We start from the raw sequence: 19,841 nt of genomic DNA on the forward strand, positions 1-19,841 counted from the left end.
TGATGTGGCCATTAAAGAGGGCAAACGGCACCCTGGGGAGACGCGCCAGAGGCTGCACCGCGCGGGGGAGGTGCTGGGGCCGCTCGAAGGGGCTCTGCTGCGTCCGCAGCGGGGGTCCTGCCTGGATTCGGGGTCCATGTTCCCAGGTCGGGATCGGTGCAATGCAGGGTCGCGAGCATGAGGGCCGGGTTGCGGGGCGCCCCATGCCAGGAGGCTGAGGGAGCCGGTCTTCCTCAGGCTGGAGAAGAGGCTCGGAGGGGTTCTTAGAGCAACCTGCCGGCACGTGAGGGGGCGTCACATGGCAGAGCGGGGCGACCTGTTCTCTCCTGCGGTGGAGGGAAGGATGCGGTCCCGTGGGGCAAAGCTCGAGGAACCGGGTTTCAGGTTGGATCACAGGAAGTACTCCCCAGCAGTTAGGACCCCTGGGATACAGACTGGGTTTCCCTGGGAGGTGGTGGAGGCTCCATCAGGGAGGGCATTCAAGGACGGACTGGGCAAGTACACGCTGGGCGTGCCGTGAGCGGAGCCGGCTGGAGTCAGGGGCCAGACTAGATGTCCGGGAGGCCCCTCCAGGCTCGCTCTGTTTCTACGTGCTGGTTTGTTTCTCTTGCAACACTCCTGTGAACACCACTCTGACTTTATAATTTTATCTTGCTTTGCAGGAAGTGAACCAGAACTGAGGATTCTTCTGATTGGCAGAATGGGAGCTGGGAAGAGCGCGACAGGAAACACCATCCTGGGGTTTAAAGCATTTGAGACCTGGGCCTCAGCCGGATCAGTGACCAAATCTATTGAGAGGAAGGAGGGCGTCTTCGAGGGCAGGAAGCTGGTGGTGGTGGACACCCCTGGGGTCTTTGACACCTGTGGTAAGGTTGTTTACAACCACAGGAGCATCCAGGAGAGCATTGCTCTCCTCCCTCCTGGGCCCCACGCCATCCTGCTGGTCATCAAGTTAAGTGCCATAGGTGAAGGGGAGCAAAAGTCATTTGGGCACATGAAAAGGCTCTTTCTCACTGAAGGAAGGCATTTTCTCATACTTCTCTTCACCCGAGGAGATGAGCTAACATTGGATGATTTAACTCTAGATGAATTCTTAGCAAATGCAAGTGGAGAACTGAAGGAGCTGATGGATCTGTCTGGAGACCGATTTGTTCGTTTCAACAACAGGGCTGAAGGAGAAGAAAGGGAAAAGCAGGTCAGGGACCTGATTGAGCAGATAAACCGCAGGAAGGTACTTAATGGTAGAACACCGTGCTACACGCAGGAGCTGGCCTATAGGGACAAGCCCTGGTGTTCAATATTGTAACGTAAGCAGGAAATGTTCGGAAGGGAGGGTGGAGACAGGCTTGCCAAGGAACCCAAATCCTTATTCTGATTATGTGGGACAAGCAGCAGCTCCCTTGTGGAAGCAGGTCCTGCAGGCTGCCTTCCTCTTCCTCCTACTCGAGTTCTTCTTACTCTGCGCAGTGGCCCTGCTCCTCAGCGTAACCGGGAAGCTTCCTCTTCCGCCCCTTCGGTCGCTTAAGGCATACCGTCCCTCTCCTTCTACTTGCCCTTGCCCTGTGAGACGGGCCTGCATTGTGCTTCCACCGGGACTGGATTGGAAAGAGGCGTCTTTCTCACTGCTTCAAACCCCTCTAAGAAAGTGATGTGTTGGGAAAGTCCAAATAAATCCTCAAATAAAAAGATATGCTTTTCCGTGTGCTTTAATAGAAAATCTGGCAGCAGCGCCCTTGCTCCGCTCCACTCCACTCAAAGGGAGTAGAACTTTTCGCCCAGCTTCATGTGCCTGGGAAAAGCAGGCAGCCCCGCGGGCTCCCGTGGTCGTGTGTTCTCTTGCCGAGTCAGAAAGAGTGGTTGCAAACAGTGGTTCCTGGGGAAGCAGCACTTGCTTTGCAGTGCAAAAATTCCTGGCCAGCTCACGCTTTGTCTAAAGGAATTCTGTATCTCTGATTGCAAAAACCACAATATTTTAAACCTGTTAGATTTCTGTAACCCCTGATGATTTTATTTGTGACCTGCTACTCAAGCCTGTGATGAGTCATCATGTTTTTCCTGATGCCTATAATCATTTCTCAGCGTTTCTGTATTATTCTGTATTTAAATAATAATAATTTTTTCTTTTTTTTGTTATATTGTTATTATCTATGTATTTAGTTTTTGTTGTGAGCTGCCCCGAGGCTTTGTTGCGATGAGGGCGGCATAAAATTGTTTTAAATAAAATAAGTAATAAATAAATTCCCCTTCTCCACACCTTCTCACCCATTCAGAATCTCATCCCTGCCCTGAAACTATGTAGTGACCCACAACCTATGAAATATCCTGTATCTGCTCAAGAAACGTGCAGCCAGTCTGGAATACTGGCTACCCGGCCCTGCTGCTGCACTTGTCTCTGTCGAAGGGGTTCCCGGGCAGCTCGAGCGGGGCGTCTTCCGTGTGGATCTGTGCACACATTCTTCCCTTCTGCTAACCTGAGTTTAGCAAGTCCTTGTGACTCACGACGGACTCGTTCCTCAGACGGACCCCCACGTCCTCACACCGGGGCAGGAGGGTCCTCCCTTCTGCGAACGCTCTTTCCCCCAACGCAGCCCTCCAAGGAGAGTGCCAGGGCGCTGGCGGCCGGGAAGGAGATCGGCAGGTGGCCTCCCGGAAGGCCCCCCCATGCCCTTGCGCTCGCCTCATTGCGCACCCTCTCGCTTCACGCCTCCGAACCGCATGCAATCGCGGCCGGGCTGGGCTGTGCTGTGCTGCGCCCGTCTTTCCGCAGGAGCCGCCCGCGATCACGCACGTCTTCCCTGCACGAAGGCGGCTGCGATCCCGGCCATCTCCCCCGTCGGAACTGCGTCCGTGCAGGGAAGACGCAGAGGCGCTGGCGACAGAAGAACGTGCAGAACTCCAGGGCGAGCAGCAGGAGCACCTGCGGCGGAGGATCCCACTGAGGAAGAGGAAGGCAGGGAGGAGGGCAGCGGTGATGTGACACAATCCATCAGGGAGAAACGGAAGGAGTGCCAGGGTTTCTTCGAGAAGCGCCAGCCCAACACAACTGTAACAAACAGGGTCTTGAATCTGATGAACGATAGCGTGGTCTCTCATTTCTGGAGCGTTATGCAGCGCAGGAAAAAATAAGTGCCTATAGACAGATTTTTCCCCAAACTGACCCTGCAGCTAAGAGACAAAGGCGAGAGGAAACCCCTGAAAGATCTCCCCAGTGTCCCTACGGAGGGGGGCTCTCCCTCCAAACAATGACCTCCCCCCACCCAGGATAGTGTTCTCCACTGTACGGTACAGAGCTCTGTCACTTCATTGTTCTTTGTCTCTTTGTTTCAAATTTTTCTGATTAAAAAGTAGTTACAGAACAGATTGGCCTTATTTACATTGAACCTTATGGGACATTTGACTTGGCTCACGACCAATTTGGGTCGCAACCAGAGTCGTGGAACGGATTACGTTCATGAGCCAAGATACCACTGTATTTGCAAGTTGCTCCAGGAGCACTTCTGGTTAGAAGCATAGAAACAGAGCGAGTCAGAAGGGGACTCCTGGGCCATCTAGTCTGACCCCCGGCTGCACTCTGGTTGAGGAGTAGGAGAAAAATGCTCCAAACCAAGTAAATCAGTATATATATTAAGTTACATATTAAAAAGACCCATGGAAACCTGAGCATCTGCTCAACCTTCACCATCTGCTCCCGGGCTTACTTTAAGGAGAGCGAGGCAAATGGCGGCAGGGGGGGGCAGGGGAGACAGCAGAATATCCAGCAAAACTGATTTAAGAGCCAGAGGGTTTTATTGCATGTAACCCTAGCTTCTTACAGTTAATTGACAAGGAATTAATTAATAACGGCCGCATTCCTTTAGCACAAGGTCTTCCCCTCAACTGCAAACAGCAAAGATAGGACAGTGGAGTTGCTGAACCGGCTTTTCAAGGGGTGCCCGCCAGCCCAGCGTTCGTTGTCCCGGCACTGCTGCCCGATCAGTCCCCGCGACCAGCCCCCTGGATCCTGTTCCCGGGTCTCGCACTGCGGATCCAGCGCCTCTGTGAGGTGCGGGTCCCCGCGGGGGATGCCCGCCCCAACGGGACAGCTGCCGCTTCTCCCGCAGGCCTTCACGCCAGGGTGGGCCCCCTCGCTGCTAGAATGCCGGAGGCCGCCAGAACAAGGGCGGCCCGGCCCAGGGGCAGCCCGGAGACCCGCCGCAGGGCTGAGGAAGGCCTTCCTGCTCGGGCCAGGAGCCGTTGGGCGTCCTTCTGGCCCAGCGGCGTCCCCCATCTCCTTGCACGAGCCGGGCCAATCCGGCGGGGTGCTTCCAGGCGGCCCCCCCGGGGCAGATGGCGTCCGCCCCCGCCCCCCTTGTGGGCACGCTGGGCTGGGGCCGTTTCACCTGCCGGGCAGCAGCTCTGCTCTCCCGTCCTGCGAGCGGCAGACGCGCCCGGGCAGGGAGGTGCCCTTTGCACCCCAGGGGCCCCGGACAGCCACTGGGCGTCACGGCAAAGCTGGGCAAGGGCGCCAGGCGCACATCCAAGCGGCAAGGTCGCGGTGCCCTCAGGCCACAGCCTGACTCCGCCTGCCCCAGGAATCTGAGCAGGGGCACAACGGGGCGGTTTCTGGTCATGGAAGCCCCAGATTACCCACAGCTGCTGATGCGGAGGTTGGTTTCGATGATGGGTAGGTCCTGAGAATGGGCAGGGCCGGGACATGCCGAAACGTGTGGTCGTTCCACGCACAGCCATCCGCAAGCACGAAAGGGATGGGTGGACCTGCGCAGGCACCCTGCGTCATGTGGGGTGTGCGGCGCGATATGCGTTAAAATGTGGCAGCCCCCCGGAATGCCAGGGCAAGATGCAAGCGGAGGTCCCTCGAGAGCATCGCTCAGCCACGCAAGTCAGCCGACGGACGCTGGACGCTGGACGCTGGCGAGGCCCCCCAGAGGCTGGCTCGCACGCCCAGGGAGGAAGGGCCCCGAGAGCCCGAGCGGACGGTGCCGCAGGAGAGAGGGAGGTGGCGGTGGGCGCTGCTGAGCCAGGAGGGCGCCCTGCTGCGGCCTTCCCTCATGCACCGGACGGGGAGAAGCTCGCTTCCCCAGCTCACAGGGCTCGTTGCGCTGGGAATGAGGGGTGGCCCGGGCCCTTTCCCCAGCCCAGGGTCCCCTTGCAAGTCCTTGCCATCATGCCTTCCACTGGCCTGTCCTCTGGCCCTGCTGGAGGGGCCAGCACAAACTCTGCAGCTGGGGGGAGGGCAGTGGGGGGGCACTGAACTGATGCAAAAACAAAGGGCTGGAAACCGCGGCTACAAGCTTGCTCCAATGAGAGAAACCAGCTTCCACAACAGGAAAGCCACCAAGCTGCAGCCACAAACAGCAGTTGCAACCTTCAAGGAACATCCCAACATCTTCCTTTGCCTTGCCCGTTGTCCAGCCCATCTGTTTTCTCCCGGGAAAGAACTGCACTTCGCACGGGTTATCCTGGACTCTGCATACATCTGGCCGCTGTAATGGCCGCCTCCGTTCTCCCGGACCAGCCCCTGCACCATCCCCAGCAGCTGCGAGACCTGCTGCTCCCGCTCCGCTCCCACGGCCCGGTTGTTGAACGCGCAGACGCGATTCCCGCATCCCGCAACCAGCTGCTGGAGAGCCTCGTTCTGTGACTGCTCCACGTAATCCTCCAGGGACATCCCTCCCAGATCTTCTTTGCGGGTGAACAAGATGATCATGTGTCTCCTGGCCTCAGTTCCAAACACCTTCTGGACTCGCCGTGCCGCCTCCCTGTCTTCGGCGGTGAAGCGGCCCACCTGGGTCACGAACAGCAGCGCGTGGGGGCCGGGCCGGGAGAGCTCCACGCAGCGCCGGATCTGCGCCTCGACGGAGGCCTTGGAGTCCAGGATATCCGATGTGTCGACCACCGAGACGCACCGGCTGTTCCAGCTTCCCTGCGCCTTCTGGCACTGCCGCGTGGTGGCCGTCGCCTGGAGCCTGGAGTCGAACTCCGCGCGGCCCAGGAGGGTGTTCCCCGTAGCGCTCTTGCCACCTCCGCTCTTCCCGACGAGGATGAGCCTCAGCTCCGATCCTCGGCCGTCCTCTGTGAATTATGAAGGAAGCATCAGAGAAAAGGCCGGCCACCGCCAGGACGGGACAGGCAGCCGCATGAATCGCGACGGCGGCTCGGTTTTCTGATGTTCACGGGGACACGATACCCGGCCGTGATCCATCCAATGCACACAGCGATGGGCTTAGCATGTTCCTTGGCGCCTGTCTGGGCAGGAGGGCTCCCAAGGCACGCGATGAGGGGCGTGCCGGAAATGGCCATGGCCCCGGCCTCACGGAGCAGGGAGAGCAGCAAGAGCTGCAGCCGCTGCGTCTGACCTGCGCTCTGCGAGGAGACGGTTGCAGTCGGAAGCTGCCAACAAAGGCTGGTGTTGGGAAGAGGAGGGGTCACAGAAGCAGAAACAGGGCGAGCCGGAAGGGGCCTCCCAGGCCAGCTAGTCTGACCCCTGGTTCTGCTGGCTCTGCTCACGACACGCCCACCATGTGCATACCCAGCCTGTCCTTGAACACCCTCACCAATGGGGCCTCACCCACCTCCCGTGGAAGCCCATTCCACCCCCTCGGGGTCCTGACTGTCAGGAAGTGCTTCCTGGCATCCAAATGGAACCTGGGTTCCCTGAGCTTTGCTCCGTTGGAGCGCATCCTGCCTTCCTCTGCAGGGGAGAACAAGTCTCTCCCCACCTCTGTGTGATACCCCCTCACATACCTGTATGTCACCAACAGATCCCCTCTGAGTCTCCTCTTCTCCAGGCTGAAGAGGCCCAGTTCCCTCAGTCTCGCCTCGTACGGCATCCCCTGCAAACCAGCCACCAACCTTGTGGCCCTTCGCTGCACTGACTCCAACCTGGCTATATCCTTCCTGTAACAAAGGGCTCAGAACTGAGCACAATACTCCAGTTGCTCTCGAACCAGAGTCGTGTAGAGTGGTAGTAATACCCCTCTCGATCTAGAAGCCACACTTCTGGCTATGCAGCCACGGGTGGCGTTTGCCCTCTTGGCCACCGCATCACACGGCTGGCTCACGTTTCGCCTGCAGTCGACCAGCCCCCCGAAGTCCCTTTCACAAGTGCTGCTCTCCAGCCACTTGTCCCCTAACCTGTACTTGTGACACCCGTTCCTATGCCCCAAGTGCAAGACCTTGCACTTCTCCACACTGAACGCCACCCTGTTGTCTCCTGCCCACTTCCATAGTCTGTCCAGAGCCTTCTGGATCCAGAGCACATGATCCTCAGTTGTGGCCACGGCCCCTGTTTTACTATCAGCTGCAAGACTGGCCACCCCCTCCGCCAGGCCATTGATGAAAAGACTGAACAGGATTGGCCCAGGACAGAGCCCCGGGGGACCCCGCTTGCCACTGGCCGCCATCCGGAAGATCCCCCACTAATGGTCACCCTCTGCTTTCCGTCAGTCAGCCGTGCCCTAATCCATCAGATGGTGCGTCGGTCCATCCCCAAACTCCTCAGTTTCTCCACCGGGATCTCCATCATGGGGCACTTGGCCAAGGCCTTGCTGAGGTCCGGGTCAAGCACCTCCACCGCGTGCCCCGCATCCAGCCACCCCAAAACCTCGTCGCAGATTCCGCACCAGCCAGCTCCACCCGGGAGGCCCCTTCTGACTCGCTCTGTTTTCCATGTTTCTAAGCGCCCCTTCCGAGTTGCTTTACGGCTCGCTGCACGGAGGCACGACCGGAAGTGGCGTGCCCTCCGCCTCGCTCTCGGGGCCCTCGGGGTCCGTCCTGAGCCTGGCGAGCGCTGGCCGCGCAGGAGGTAGAGCGTGGACCGTGCGGCTCCGCTGCCTCCACTGCAGCATCGCTGGGCCGGGCGGGCCTCCCCGTGCAGGGCAAGGGCCGGGGCCGGGGCTGGGGCCCCGCGCTCCTCCCTGAAGACGGCGCGTGGGTGCAAAGCTGCATCCGCAGCAAAGACTTCTGGGGAACGTCCATGAATGGCCCCCTTCTGGCCTCCCGAAAGGGAATCCACACAACACTAACTGCAACCAATCCCAGGGCAGGGCCTGGGGCGCCTACCCATAGCTTGGCAGCCTGCCAGCCCCGGAGGCAGACGTGCAAAGAGGCTCTTCTCCATACGGCCGGGCTGCACCGCACAGCCGGGGTGCTTGGAAGTGCCCCCCCACCCACAACTGCAGCCTGGAAACAGCAGGAGGGAGGCCCCGGGGAGCAGCAAGAGCCCCCAAAGCGGGGGCCCGGAGCAGCAAGACCCTGAGGTCGATTGCAAGCGGTCTCACCCAGATCTGACGCTTCGCCCTGGTCTTCCCCGGCAGACTCAGCATCTCTCTGAAACGGTGTGATAACAGCAGGTGAGCCACAAGCAGCTTCCAGTTTTTAAACAAAAGCACAAAGGTCAGTGAGAAATGTGACCCCCTCCACACACACCCCCTCCCCCAAAAGAAAAAAAGCACAACCACGTCCAGGGCACGAGGGGAACGCTCCAGTTCGGATTCAACTCTTTGCATGGGCCGATGCCTCTCCCACACATGCGGGGGGGGGTTGGAGTGGGGGGCAGACTGTTCGTCTGAATTCAGGCGGCTTGCACCCCCATCCACTCTACGTCCGGGCCAGTGCTGCCAAGGCACAGCCGGCAGCTGCTGGGGCGGGGCAGGTGGGCCACTCCTCCCGGCTCCAGGGGGCTCCCGGCGGTCTGACCGGCCAGCAGCACCGCCCTGCAGTGACACCCCGTGGCTCCCTTAGCAGCAGCTCTCGGGGGGCACAGGGGGGCTCAAGCCTCAAGCAGACTGAAAGCAGACTGCCAGCTCTGCATCCAACCCGGCTGGAACAGGCCTGAGAAAGGAACCAACCTCGTGGCCCAACGGAAAAGCGCTTCCGGAGCACAAGGGGGCGTTTCAGCACTGCTCTCTCCCCACGCCCAGGAGGACGCGTTTGTGTGTCGCTGCCGTACAGCCAGCTGCCGGGCGCGGGGAAGCTTTTAAACACGCGCAGGTGCTGCGCATCTGTGGCTTCCGAAGGTCTCCAGAGGGGAGCCTGGCTGGGCCGCGGCCACACCGCTCCGCTTGCCGGGGGGCCACATGTTCAAACCCCGCCCCCTCGCAGGCCCACCTCGCAGCAAGGCTCACCTGCGAAATTGGTTGGTAATCCATATTTTTTTCAGTGGTGCTGCTCTTTCCACAAAAGAACAAGCTCCTGGGATTTGTCCCTGCAAACAGTTGCAAGTTGTAACTTGTTTGGATAAAAGCTTTTATCCCCAGAAGCATTTGATTGCTGCAGTGCCTGTACCTGTATACCTCCAAATCCCAATCCTGTAAAATTCCTATTAAAGCAAACAACGGAGTGAAAAACAGGGCACGACCAGATACTTCTAAGTCTGGGAGGAGAGAAAACAGCGGGACATCGTTGTTATTGTTGGTGTCATAACCATCAAGTTTCCACTGTGCCTTTTCTTGGGGGAAAAAACCAGCACGTGGCGCAATTGCTTGCATGTCTCTTGGAGAATAACTCTGTGGGGCTCGGAGGGACCACCTTCCTGCTAAATCCATGGGGACTTCTGCCTCCGAGGGCGAAGAGATGAATTAAGCCTCACAAGTCTGTAGCGGTGGTCGCACCCCAAGCAGTGCATCGCCATCCGTGTGCCAGTGACACACGGGCCCAGCTCACGTTCGTCTTCCGCAGGGGAGGCCGAGGGTGCACGGAAGCGGTGCCTGGCCGCAGCAGCGCGCCGGACGGGCACGAGCAAAGCGGAGCCCAGTCCAGACAAGGCTGAAGCGCCGCTGGCGAGAGGTTCTTCCGGCCGGACGGCGAGAACGCAACCTTCTCCCGGCGGGGTGGCACCCCCTCGAAGGAGCAGGGCCGCAGCTCGGGGTGCTCCTCTGCCACTTGAGGCCCAGGCGGCGTCGGTGGCAGGCGCTTCTTCTACCATCGCTGGCTGGAGGCTCAGCCACACCTCTGTCTGGGCAGAGACAGCCCAGCTTCACACCCCGGTGGTCTCTGTGCTAGATTATGGCCGTGCGTGCTGTGAGGGTCCCCTTGAAGACTGTCTGGAAGCCGCAGCTTGGCAAAAGGCCCCAGCCAGATTAAGAGCGGGGCCAGATGGTCTGGTCACCCAGCACCAGTCCTCGCCAGCTTGCACTGGCTGCCTAGATGCTTCCAAATGCAGTTCCGTACTGGTTCTGACCTACAGAGCACCACATGGCCTGGGACCGGGGTGGCAACCCGCGGCTCCGGAGCCGCACGTGGCTCTTGAACCATGTCCCTCACAACATGGGCTGGCACAGCCGCTCATCTGCTCGAACGCCACTTCACACACTTCACTTAACTCAGCGCTAGCTAGTTAAATAAATCAGCTAGTTAAGTAAATTGCTACCTTCCTCTGGAAACAAGCTTCCTCTCAGGTGACTCAAACGCTACTGAAAAGATTGTCCTTGTCCCAGAGTAATCTCCTTCCTCTGAATGTTAAAAGCTGCGCTTGGGACCTGTCACAATTCACAGCACTTGACCGTTTATCTGCTAATCAGGCACTAAAGGCACCTAGATCCACAAAGGGTACCTCCGATTTACTGAGTTCCCCCCGCCCCAACCATGGATAATTCAAAGAAAAGTTTCTGAAGAAAACCAAATTATGCATTAAATGGTACGTGGGTAGATTCATTGGCTTTTACTGCTGACAAACTTATGGGGTTTGCTGTTTAATGGATGGAGCCCTTTAGGACTGACTTTGACTCTGCAGGAGGCTGTTCTCTTATTCAAAATATATGAAAGGAGTCCTACTAGTGTATAATGTAAGATTAAAAATAGCAGTTTTTTTAGCCTGGTGGGCCGTCTCTCTCAGCCTCCACTGACCCGGCACTGCAGCCAGGCTCTGGGGTCCCCCTCCACTTGCTGTCTCCAGGGGGGGCTTGGGGGGCACCAACAAGGAGAAGGGCCTTTTCAGTGGAGGCCCTCCAGTTCTGGACCAAGCTACCCAGGGAAGCCCCCCCCCCTTTTACTGCCTTTCTGCCACCAGGGGAAGACTGCCCTCCAACGCAAGGCATTCGGTTGGTTCCTGAATGCCAGTGGTTAGGGTTTAATGGGGTCTTTTCAGTTTCATATAATGTTCTGTTTTTAATTTGGTATTGTTAAACATTATGATATTTAACACGCTTTAATGGTGTATTTTATATTGCTTTTTGAAATATGTCGCCATGACCCACCCAGAGAGCTTTGGTGGTTGGACAGTGTGGACAGGAAGCAAACCAACCAGCATCTCGTCCGTGGCCACTCACCCTTCATTCGCGCATTTGCCTTGAGCTGCTTAATTAATCCCGAGGGATTAATGAGCAAACTGGGAGTGACGGCTGACGGCCCTCCCCGCTGTGCGGCAGAGCAGGCACTACCGAGCCCGGAAGGCCCACGGGCCACGTGGGGTGAGGACCCTCCCCGCTAGCTCTTCCGTGCTTGATGGGACAAGGGGGGCGAGGCCTCCCCAGAGGCAGAACTGCCGGGCTTGCCCATGCCCCCACCGCCCCCCAGGCAGCTTCTTCGGGGGTGGGATTCCCCATGCACCATGGGCTGCCGGCCTGCCCGGCAACGGGGCCATCCATGGCTTGATCCAGCAGTCAGAGGTCTGGAAGAGCTGGCGCCATGAGCACCTCCAGCCGCGACCTCCTGGGCCATCGCATTTCAGAGGTGCAGCTCAGGCCCGGCCAGAGGAAAATGCCCCGAGCGGGGCTAAGGAAGCCCCCCAGGTCCCTCGGCAGCCCCAGCACAGTGCACCTCCCAGGAGCCTGCACAGCCAGCCCCCGGGGCAGGTCCCGGCTTGGCGGGGGGGGGGGGGGGGGCAGCGCAGGGAAGGGAGCCGTGGCCGGGCCAGTTCCTGAGTGGGGCTGATGGAGCGGGGCTCCCAGGCTGGAGAAGGGGGGGGGCAACGCAGCGGCTGACCCCGCAGCGGGTCCAGGGGCTGTAGTGCAGCAGGCGCGTTTCCATTCAGATCACGCGCGATGCGGCCGCGCTGTCCCGACAGGCAACGAGGGGCGTGCGGGGGAGACGGAGCGCGGGGCACAGAGCCCCCCCCCCCCGCAAAAAGGCTCGGTGCCGGCCCCTCCGGGCGCCGCTGTGGCCGAGCCCTTCTCTGCGGCGTGGGCGCCCCGCTGGCCGGCAGGGCGCCGTCTCCCCGCTGCATCCCGGAGCCCGGGGCCGAGTCGGGGCGAGCGGGCCCCCGCGGCCGCCGCTCGCCCGCCTCCCCTGCGCAGGCACCTCGCCCCGGAGCAGCCCCGGACCGCGCCGCTCGCCCGCAACGGGCCGCCAGGCAGCCGCGCTCTGCCCGCCCCTGCCCAGCCCTACCTCTGCCGAGCCTGGCGCGGGGGGCTCCTCCGCGCGCCCCGGGCGGCCCCCGCTTCGGGGCGCGCTGCTTGGCTGCCTCGCGAGGTCCGCGGGGCAGGAAGCGGCCGCGCGCGCTGAGCCGAAAGCGAAAGTCCCGGCGCGGCGCGGCTCCCGCCCCGCTCGCCGAGGCTGCCGGCACCGCCCCCCCCGCCGCCCCAGCCGCGCAGACCCAGCGCGGCGAGCGGCGAGCCCCCCGCCACGCCGCTCGGCCCCGGGGCACCCTCCGCCCGCCCGCCCCGAGGTCAGGGCGGCTTACAATACAAAGAAAACAGACTAAACGAAGCAAACAGCATCCAGCAAGTCAAGATCAAAACCCCAGTTAAAACCAACGGAGCATTAAAATAGTGGGGAAATAAAAAGATTTTCCCGTGACGCTGAAAAGCACATGGCATCAGCCCCAGGCGAACCTCTCTGGGGAGCGTATTCCACGGAGGGGGCACCACCAAAGGGAAGGCCACCCCCTGATCTCCTCAAGGACGGCTCCCGGAGCAGGACCTCCGCCTCAGATCTCAAGGGGCGGGAGGGCACACGGGAGAAGGCGCTCCTTCAGGTATCCAGGCCCCAAGCCCCAATTTAAGGTCATCCCCAGCACCTTAAATTGGGTGCAGGCTCTCTAAGTACCTCAAAGGCTGCCACAAAGAGGAAGGTCAAGATCTCTTCCCACTGATACCAGAATGGAGAAAGTGGAATAATCAAGTCAAGTTGCGACAACCAAGATTCAGGCTGGACATCAGAAAGAGCTTCCTCACTGCCAGAGCAAGACGACAGTGGGACCAGCTGCCTGGAGAGGTGGGGGGCTCTCCCACACTGGGGACACTCAAAAGGAAACTGGGCAGCCCTCTGAATGGGGTGGTGTAAACTGGTGTCCTGCAACAGCGGGTGGGGGCGGGGGGGTTGTACCCGATGGCCTTCGTGGCCCCTTCCAGCTTTACTGTTCTATGATTCTATGGAGCGCTGGGCTGAAAGCAACCGACTGAGACTCGGCGGGGACCAATGCCGAGTCCTGCAGCAGGAAAAGAAACCGGGGGCATCGCGACAGGGTGGGGAACGCTCGGCCCACAGCACTGCAAGCGGGGAGGATCCGAATGGCTGCAGATCCGCGGCTGAGCAGGAGTCCACAACAGGATGTGACCCTCAGGCGGCTCCTGCCAGGGGGCTGAGCGAGGCGGGGGTGGAGCTGAGCAACAGGGCAGCAGGATCTGGGAGCAGGGAAACCGGACGGGCTCTCGGGGCTCCGGTCTGGGATGTCATGTGGCTTTGCTGATGTGACATTGTTTGTTTAAAAACACAGAAACAAAGAAACATAGAAGCAGAGCGAGTCAGAAGGGGCCTCCCGGGCCATCCAGTCTGACCCCCGGCACCAGCCGGCTCCGCTCACGACATGCCCACCATGTGCACGTCCAGCCTCTTTATGGATTGCTCTCACCTGCCCAGAGAACGTTGGTGGGGGACAGATAAGAAAAAAAATTGATGATGACCCAAACCCTGATGACAAAACTACACCTAGCAGTGGAACAAAGCATGTTTATTCCCATGCTGCTGGGGGGGGGGGGCTGTGGGGGGGCTCTGAAGTGGGCCTTTTGCCCCCCCCACCCCCAGCTGACCTGCTTCTGCAGGGAAAAGAGGGCGCCGCTTCCTTGCTTCAGGACCCTCCCCTTGCCTGGCCCCCCTTCCCCTCTGCCCTCCCTGGATGCAGTTCTTTCCCCTGTGCCATGGGGGGAGGACTGGGCAGGGGTGGGGGCTTTCAGACACTGCGCCCCCCTCCACCCCCAGAGCTCCTTGGTATCCCTCAGGGGAGATCCGTGAAGGCCGGGAGCCCCCCCCTCCCCGAAGATCAGATGGGCTTTCCAAGCCCCATGGCTGCCTGTTCCCTTGTGGGATGGGGGTCCGGGATGGGGGGTCCAACTGAGCACTTGCGAGCCGCAGAGCTGCGTCGCCCAGTTGCTCCCGGGACTCAGCGGCGCATTGGAGAGTCTGGAAGCAAGAGGCCGTTTCTTCCAAATCCTTGTGGAATTGTTGGACAAGTTTTCAAGGTGCCTGGATGCAGGGGAGGCGCTGGAGGTGGTTCACCAGGATCTCAGCGAGGCCGTTGACCAAGTGCCCCATGAGGTCCTGGTGGAGAAACTGGGGAGTTTTGGGATACACCAAAGCACTGCCGGATGGATTAGGGCACGGCTGACTGACGGAAAGCGGAGGGTAACCATTAGTGGGGGATCTTCGGGATGGCGGCCAGTGCCAAGCGGGGTCCCCCAGGGCTCTGTCCTGGGCCCGATCCTGTTCAATCTTTTCATCAACGACATAGCAACATAGAGAGAGGCAGAAGGGGCCTCCTGGGCCATCTAGTCTGACCCGGGGCTCCAGCCAGCTGCACTCACAACATGCCCACCGTGTGGACGTCCAGCCTGTCCCTGAACAGCCTCACCAATGGGGTGCCACCACCTCCCGGGGAAGCCCATTCCACGCCCTCGGGGTCCTGACCGGCAGGAAGCGCTTCCTGGCCTCCACCTTGACCCTTGGCTCCCTGCGCTTGGCTCTGCTGGACGTGGAAGAGGGGCTGACCAGTCTGCTGATCGAAGTGGCAGGTGGTCCCAAAACGGGGCAGTGGCCACAACGGAGCAGCAGGAACTCCATACTGTGGAAGTGGCCGGGGCCACGGGGTGGCGTTCAATGCGAGTCAGGCCTGGCACTTGGGGCACAGGGACAGGCGTCGCAGGGACGGGACGGGGGACCCGCGGCTGGAGAGCAGCTCCTGTGAAAGGGACCTCGGGGCGCCTGTGGGCAGCAGGCGGAATCAGAGCCGGCAGTGCGAGGCAGCAGCGAAGAAGGCGAACCCCAACCCTTGGATGCGCAGGCAGGAGTGCGGCTTCCAGATCTGGGAGGTGTTGACACCCTTCCACACAACTCTGGTGCACCCACAACAGGAGTGTCGTGTCCGGCTCTGGGCTCCACATTATGGGAGAGACGCAGCCGGTTAGAATCGGCCCAGCACAGCGTCCCTAGGAGGGGAGCCGGGTTGGGAGGGATGATATATGAGGAGGAGTTGAGGGAGCTGGCGGGAGCCGGGGGTCAGACTAGATGGCCCAGGTGCCCCCTTCTGACCCGCTGTGTCTCCATGCTTCCATGTCTCTGAGATGGAGGATGCTTGGCTCACAGCACTGCAAGTGGGGAGGATCTGAATGGCTGCAGATCCGCGGCCAAGCAGGAGTCCACAACAGGATGCAACGCTCAGGCAGCTGCCGGGCCGCTCCTGCCGGGGGGCTGAGCGAGGGGGGGTGGAGCCCAGGCAAACAGCAGCAGATGCCGGAGCAGCGGAAGTGAAAGGGCTCTCGGGGCTCCGTTCTGGGAAGTCACGTGGCTTTTCCGATGTGACATTGTTTGTTTTCTAGATTGCTGTAAACTGACCAGAGACCTTTGGCCATGGAGCAATAAAGAAATAAAATTGAGGATGGTGATGATCAAACTACAAATGGCAGTGGAGCAAAGCAAGTTCATTCCCATGGTGCTGGGGGGGGGGGGCTCTTAAACCTTTGCGCCCCCTCCCAGGCTGACCTGTTCATGCAGGGAAAAGGGGGCGCCAGCATCCTTGATCCAGTATAGCTCAGCAGGGAAGACTGAGGGAACTGGGCATGTTCAGCCTTGAGAAGAGAAGTCGGAGGAGGGACATGATGCCCCTCTAGAAGGACCTCAGAGGCTGCCACAGGGAGGGAGGCCCAGATCTCTTCCCGCTGACGCCAGAGTGCAGGACACGGAAGAATTAATTCAAGCTGCGACAACCCAGGTCCAGGCTGGACATCAGGATGAGCTTCCTCACCGCCAGAGCAATAAGGCAGTGGGACCAGCTGCCTGGAGATGCAGGGGGCTCTCCCACAATGGGGGCATTCAAGGAGAAACTGGACTGCCCTCTGAGTGGGGTGGTGTGACTTGGTGTCCTGCAACAGCAGGGGGTGGACTGGATGGCCTTCACGGCCCCTTCCAGCTCCACGATTCTTCGAATCGCATACAGTGAACCTGGAGGCACCATGTTTACCAAGGTGCCTTTGGGGAGAGAGACGGGAGTCCAGTCAGGGCTGCGCTTTCCACCAAACCCTCGCTATGCACCACCCGCACCAGCGGGAGGGACTGACCCCCCCACGCACACCCGCCCCCAGGCAGCGCCTTGTCTACGAGGGGCTCTGGCGCCCAGAAGCTCTCCGGCCAGCACAGCGGCCACCAAGTCTGTGGCCTACGGACAGGGGTGCTCGTGGGCGACTGCAGGCCAGAGACGTCCGTTCCCACGTGCCCAGAGGCCCTGCGCCGCCCCCCACGCGAAGCACAGATCGGCCGCTCAGACGCTGCAGCTGCCTGCGGGGAGGCGGGGGGGAGGGCTAGGTAGGGGAGATGGCGAGGATCGGAAACCGGCCCCACGGCTGACCCCTCCCTCGCTCGTGCTGGACACCGAGGTTAAAAGAGCGGGGTGGGGGCAGTCCCAGCCGCCGTTCCTGCCGCGGCCTCCAGGGATCCCTCCCCTCGAGGGCAGGCGCCCCTCCGGCTGCCCCCACGGCACCACGGCCCCTGCCTCCGAAGGCTGCTGGCCGCCCGGCAGCCCCGCCCGTGGCCGCCCCCCGGAGCGCCCGCCCCGCCCGCGTCTCTCGCCAGTGGGGGGGGGGGCGCCGCTCGCGGAGCCGCGCAGGCCAGAGGCGGGGGGGGCGGTCAGGGCGCGCGCCGAGGCGGGGGGAGGCGGGGGAGGGGGAGCGGGGCGCGCCGCCGGGGCAGCTGCCAAGAAGCGCCAGGGAGCGGCGGCGCCAAAGCTTGGGATTTTATTCTATTTTTCATAAACACGCAACTCCGCCGGGAAGAGAAAGTGAAAGCGGAAGCCCGAGCGGGACGGACGGGAGGCTGGAGCGGAAGCGGGAGACTGGGGGCCCGGAGCTCTTGCGCGGAGCCCAGCGTCCGGCGAGCACTTTCCCGGGGGGCGGCGGGCAGCCCCCCACATGCCGTACCCCCCCCACCCCAAGCCTCTCATCACTGCCGGCATCTGCCCAGGCTCGCGTGCGCACGGCGGTCGCCCGGGGCCCGCGAGAGACCCGCAAGCAGCCCGGCAGCAGCGCCGCCCGCCGGCTGCAAGCGCCCGGATCCCCGGCGCCCATCTGGCCCCCTTGCGGGCGCTCGTTCCAGTGGGAAATGATGCGCGGCACGAAGAAGGCGCCCCTTCTCTCCGTCTCGCACCTGGCCTCCGCCTCACGGGGGGGGGGAAGGGGGGGAGAAGCCCCCCAACACCAGGCGCAATCTGGGGCCCTCCCGGTCGCCCTTCGCCTGGGCTCGGCAGGCCCGCGCCGCAACTGGCCCTCGCGCTCCAGCCCCGATCCGCGCTCGCGCGTTGCTGCCTGGCCCGCGGAGCTCCCGGCGCAGCGCCACCGCAGCTCTGCCCCCGGGGGGGGGATTGTTCCCGGCCCCTCCCCGCCGGACAGGCAGCTGGCCTCTTTGGCGGCCGCCGCACGCGCGTCGCCCCATTTCCGCGCGCTTAGTCGAGTTGCGTGGCGCCGGCCGGGCGAGGCTTCCGTGCCGCGCAGCGCAGCGCATGGCCGCAAGCGCAGCCCCGGAATGACCGGCCCGGGGCGAAGGAGCCCGGGCGCGTGCCTGCAGCTCCCGGCGTTCCGGCGCGCGCGACCACCCCCGCCCTGCCCTTCCGGGGCTCTTTGGACCACCCTTTCCCGCCCTTGCCGAAGCTGCCACTTCGCTCCAGCTGCGAGTGCTTCTCTGGTGGTCGTTCTTAGCATTTATTTATTTAGAAAATTTCTAGGCCGCCCCTTTCGCCAAAGCCTCGGGGCGGCTTACAAATAAATAAAATACATAAATAACAATATAAAATACACATAACTGTATAAAATAAGTCGCCCTGGCCAAAAAAAAAAAAACTTTAAAATAAAATAACATTAACAATTAAAATGACGCTTGAATAAAAAGGGCTTCGCCTGGCGCCGAAAAACAAATAACAACGGCGCCAGGCGGACCTCTCTGGGGAGCGCATTCCATAGGTTGGGTGCCACCGCAGAGAAGGCCCTCCTCTGGGTACCTACCCTCCGAATTTCCTTCACGGAGGGTTCCCGGAGTAGGGCCTCTCCCGCAGATCTCAAGGGGCGGCTGGGCATATATGGACATAAGCGCTCCTTCAGGTAGCCAGGAACCAAGTCGTTTAGGGCTTTATAAGTGATCACCAACACCTTGAATTGGGCCCGGACTTCAATGGGAAGCCAGTGAAGCTGACGGAGGACTGGAGTCATGTGAGCATAATGCCCAGTCCCCGTCAACAGCCTGGCAGCTCTATTTTGAACGAATTGAAGTATCCGGACCGTCTTCAAGGGTAGCCCCACGTAGAGCACGTTGCAGAAGTCAAGGCAGGAAGTCACCAACGTGTGTGTCACCATCGCCAGGCAGTCGTACTCCAGGTAGGGACACAGCTGATGGATCAGCCGAAGCTGAAAGATAGCGCTCCTCGCCACCACTGTCACCTGAGCTTCCAGTGAAAGCTCTGGGTCGAGGAGCACTCCCAGGCTGCGGACCTTGTACCTAAGAGGGAGTGCAACCCCATTCAGGACTAGGTTCAATTCACCCTCTCCGAAGCCCGATCCGCCAACCAACTGGACCTCCGTCTTGTCTGGATTGAGCTTCAGTTTATTGGCCCTCATCCAACCCATCACCTCGGCCAGGCACCGGTTCAGCACAGCCACTGCCTCACCTGGATTGGTGGAAAACGAGAGGTAGAGCTGGGCATCATCGGCGTACTGATGTTTCCGCAGCCCACACCTCCGGATGACCCCTCCCAGCGGTTTCATGTAGACGTTAAACAGCAAAGGGGACAAAATGGAGCCCTGTGGGACTCCATGGCATAGCTGCCATGGCGCAGAGCCACAGTCCCCCAGCACCACCTTCTGGAGTCGGCCATTGAGATAGAAGCAGAACCACTGCAGAGCAGTGCCTCCGACCCCCTGTCCCGCTAGCCTATCCAGAAGGATACCATGGTCGATGGTATCGAAAGCCGCTGAGAGGTCCAGGAGAACCAACAGGGACGCACTCCCCCTGTCCTTCTCCCTGCACAGGTCATCGTACAGGGTGACCAAGGCAGATTCAGTACCGTACCCGGGTCATGTGCGTGGGGGTCTCTTGTGCGGCTCAAAGGGCTGCAGAAGCGCGAGACACGCAGCCAAGCGGGAAGGCCCCTCGTGCTCCCCCCGCCCCTGCCCCCACTCCTGGGAAAGAGGAAGCCACTGCAGCCACAGGGCCAGCAGGGGTGGGGAGGGGCGGATCACAGAATCCGGAGGGCAGCCTCCCCCCCCACTGCTCAAGCGCACTCAGCGTCTGCCGAGCCAAAGCGAGCCCAGCCCCACCCTGTAAAAGGGAAACCGCGTCGCGCTTCCGACACTCCGGTTCTGAGGCACTGCAAAGGGAGATCGCGCGGCGGCGGGGAGGGCCTCCCGGGACCCCACGGAGGATTGCTTGCT

General features: G+C 60.9%; 2 protein-coding genes across 4 annotated transcripts in view; one reads left to right on the forward strand and one right to left on the reverse strand.

The window, feature by feature from the left end:
* Positions 1-19,841, forward strand: part of LOC123024459 — a 31,558-nt gene that overhangs the window by 9,209 nt on the left and 2,508 nt on the right. The window contains exons 6-12 of the mRNA XM_044432177.1: positions 660-1,302; positions 2,768-2,900; positions 3,858-4,042; positions 5,663-6,158; positions 7,470-7,552; positions 7,680-7,804; positions 9,679-9,803. Coding sequence (XP_044288112.1) covers positions 660-1,302; positions 2,768-2,900; positions 3,858-4,042; positions 5,663-6,158; positions 7,470-7,552; positions 7,680-7,804; positions 9,679-9,803 — 1,790 coding nt within the window. The remainder of the gene's footprint in view (positions 1-659; positions 1,303-2,767; positions 2,901-3,857; positions 4,043-5,662; positions 6,159-7,469; positions 7,553-7,679; positions 7,805-9,678; positions 9,804-19,841) is intronic.
* Positions 4,502-12,389, reverse strand: LOC123024454 (GTPase IMAP family member 1-like). 3 transcript variants are annotated; one of them, XM_044432168.1, is made up of 4 exons: positions 12,325-12,389; positions 9,126-9,205; positions 8,280-8,328; positions 4,502-6,072 (listed from the first exon to the last, which is right to left on the reverse strand). In XM_044432168.1, exons 2-4 carry the CDS (start codon positions 9,147-9,149, stop codon positions 5,285-5,287), a joined length of 861 nt encoding a protein of 286 aa, XP_044288103.1. In that variant the 5' UTR covers positions 9,150-9,205; positions 12,325-12,389; the 3' UTR covers positions 4,502-5,284. The 3 variants fall into 3 exon arrangements, with proteins under 3 accessions (XP_044288103.1, XP_044288102.1, XP_044288101.1); XM_044432167.1 differs by having other exon boundaries at positions 9,126-9,319; positions 12,325-12,377; XM_044432166.1 differs by lacking the exon at positions 12,325-12,389 and having other exon boundaries at positions 9,126-9,988.

The sequence above is a fragment of the Varanus komodoensis genome, unplaced genomic scaffold, assembly GCF_004798865.1.
Source record: "Varanus komodoensis strain SLA01 unplaced genomic scaffold, ASM479886v1 scaffold231, whole genome shotgun sequence".
Classification (NCBI taxonomy): Eukaryota; Metazoa; Chordata; class Lepidosauria; order Squamata; family Varanidae; genus Varanus; species Varanus komodoensis.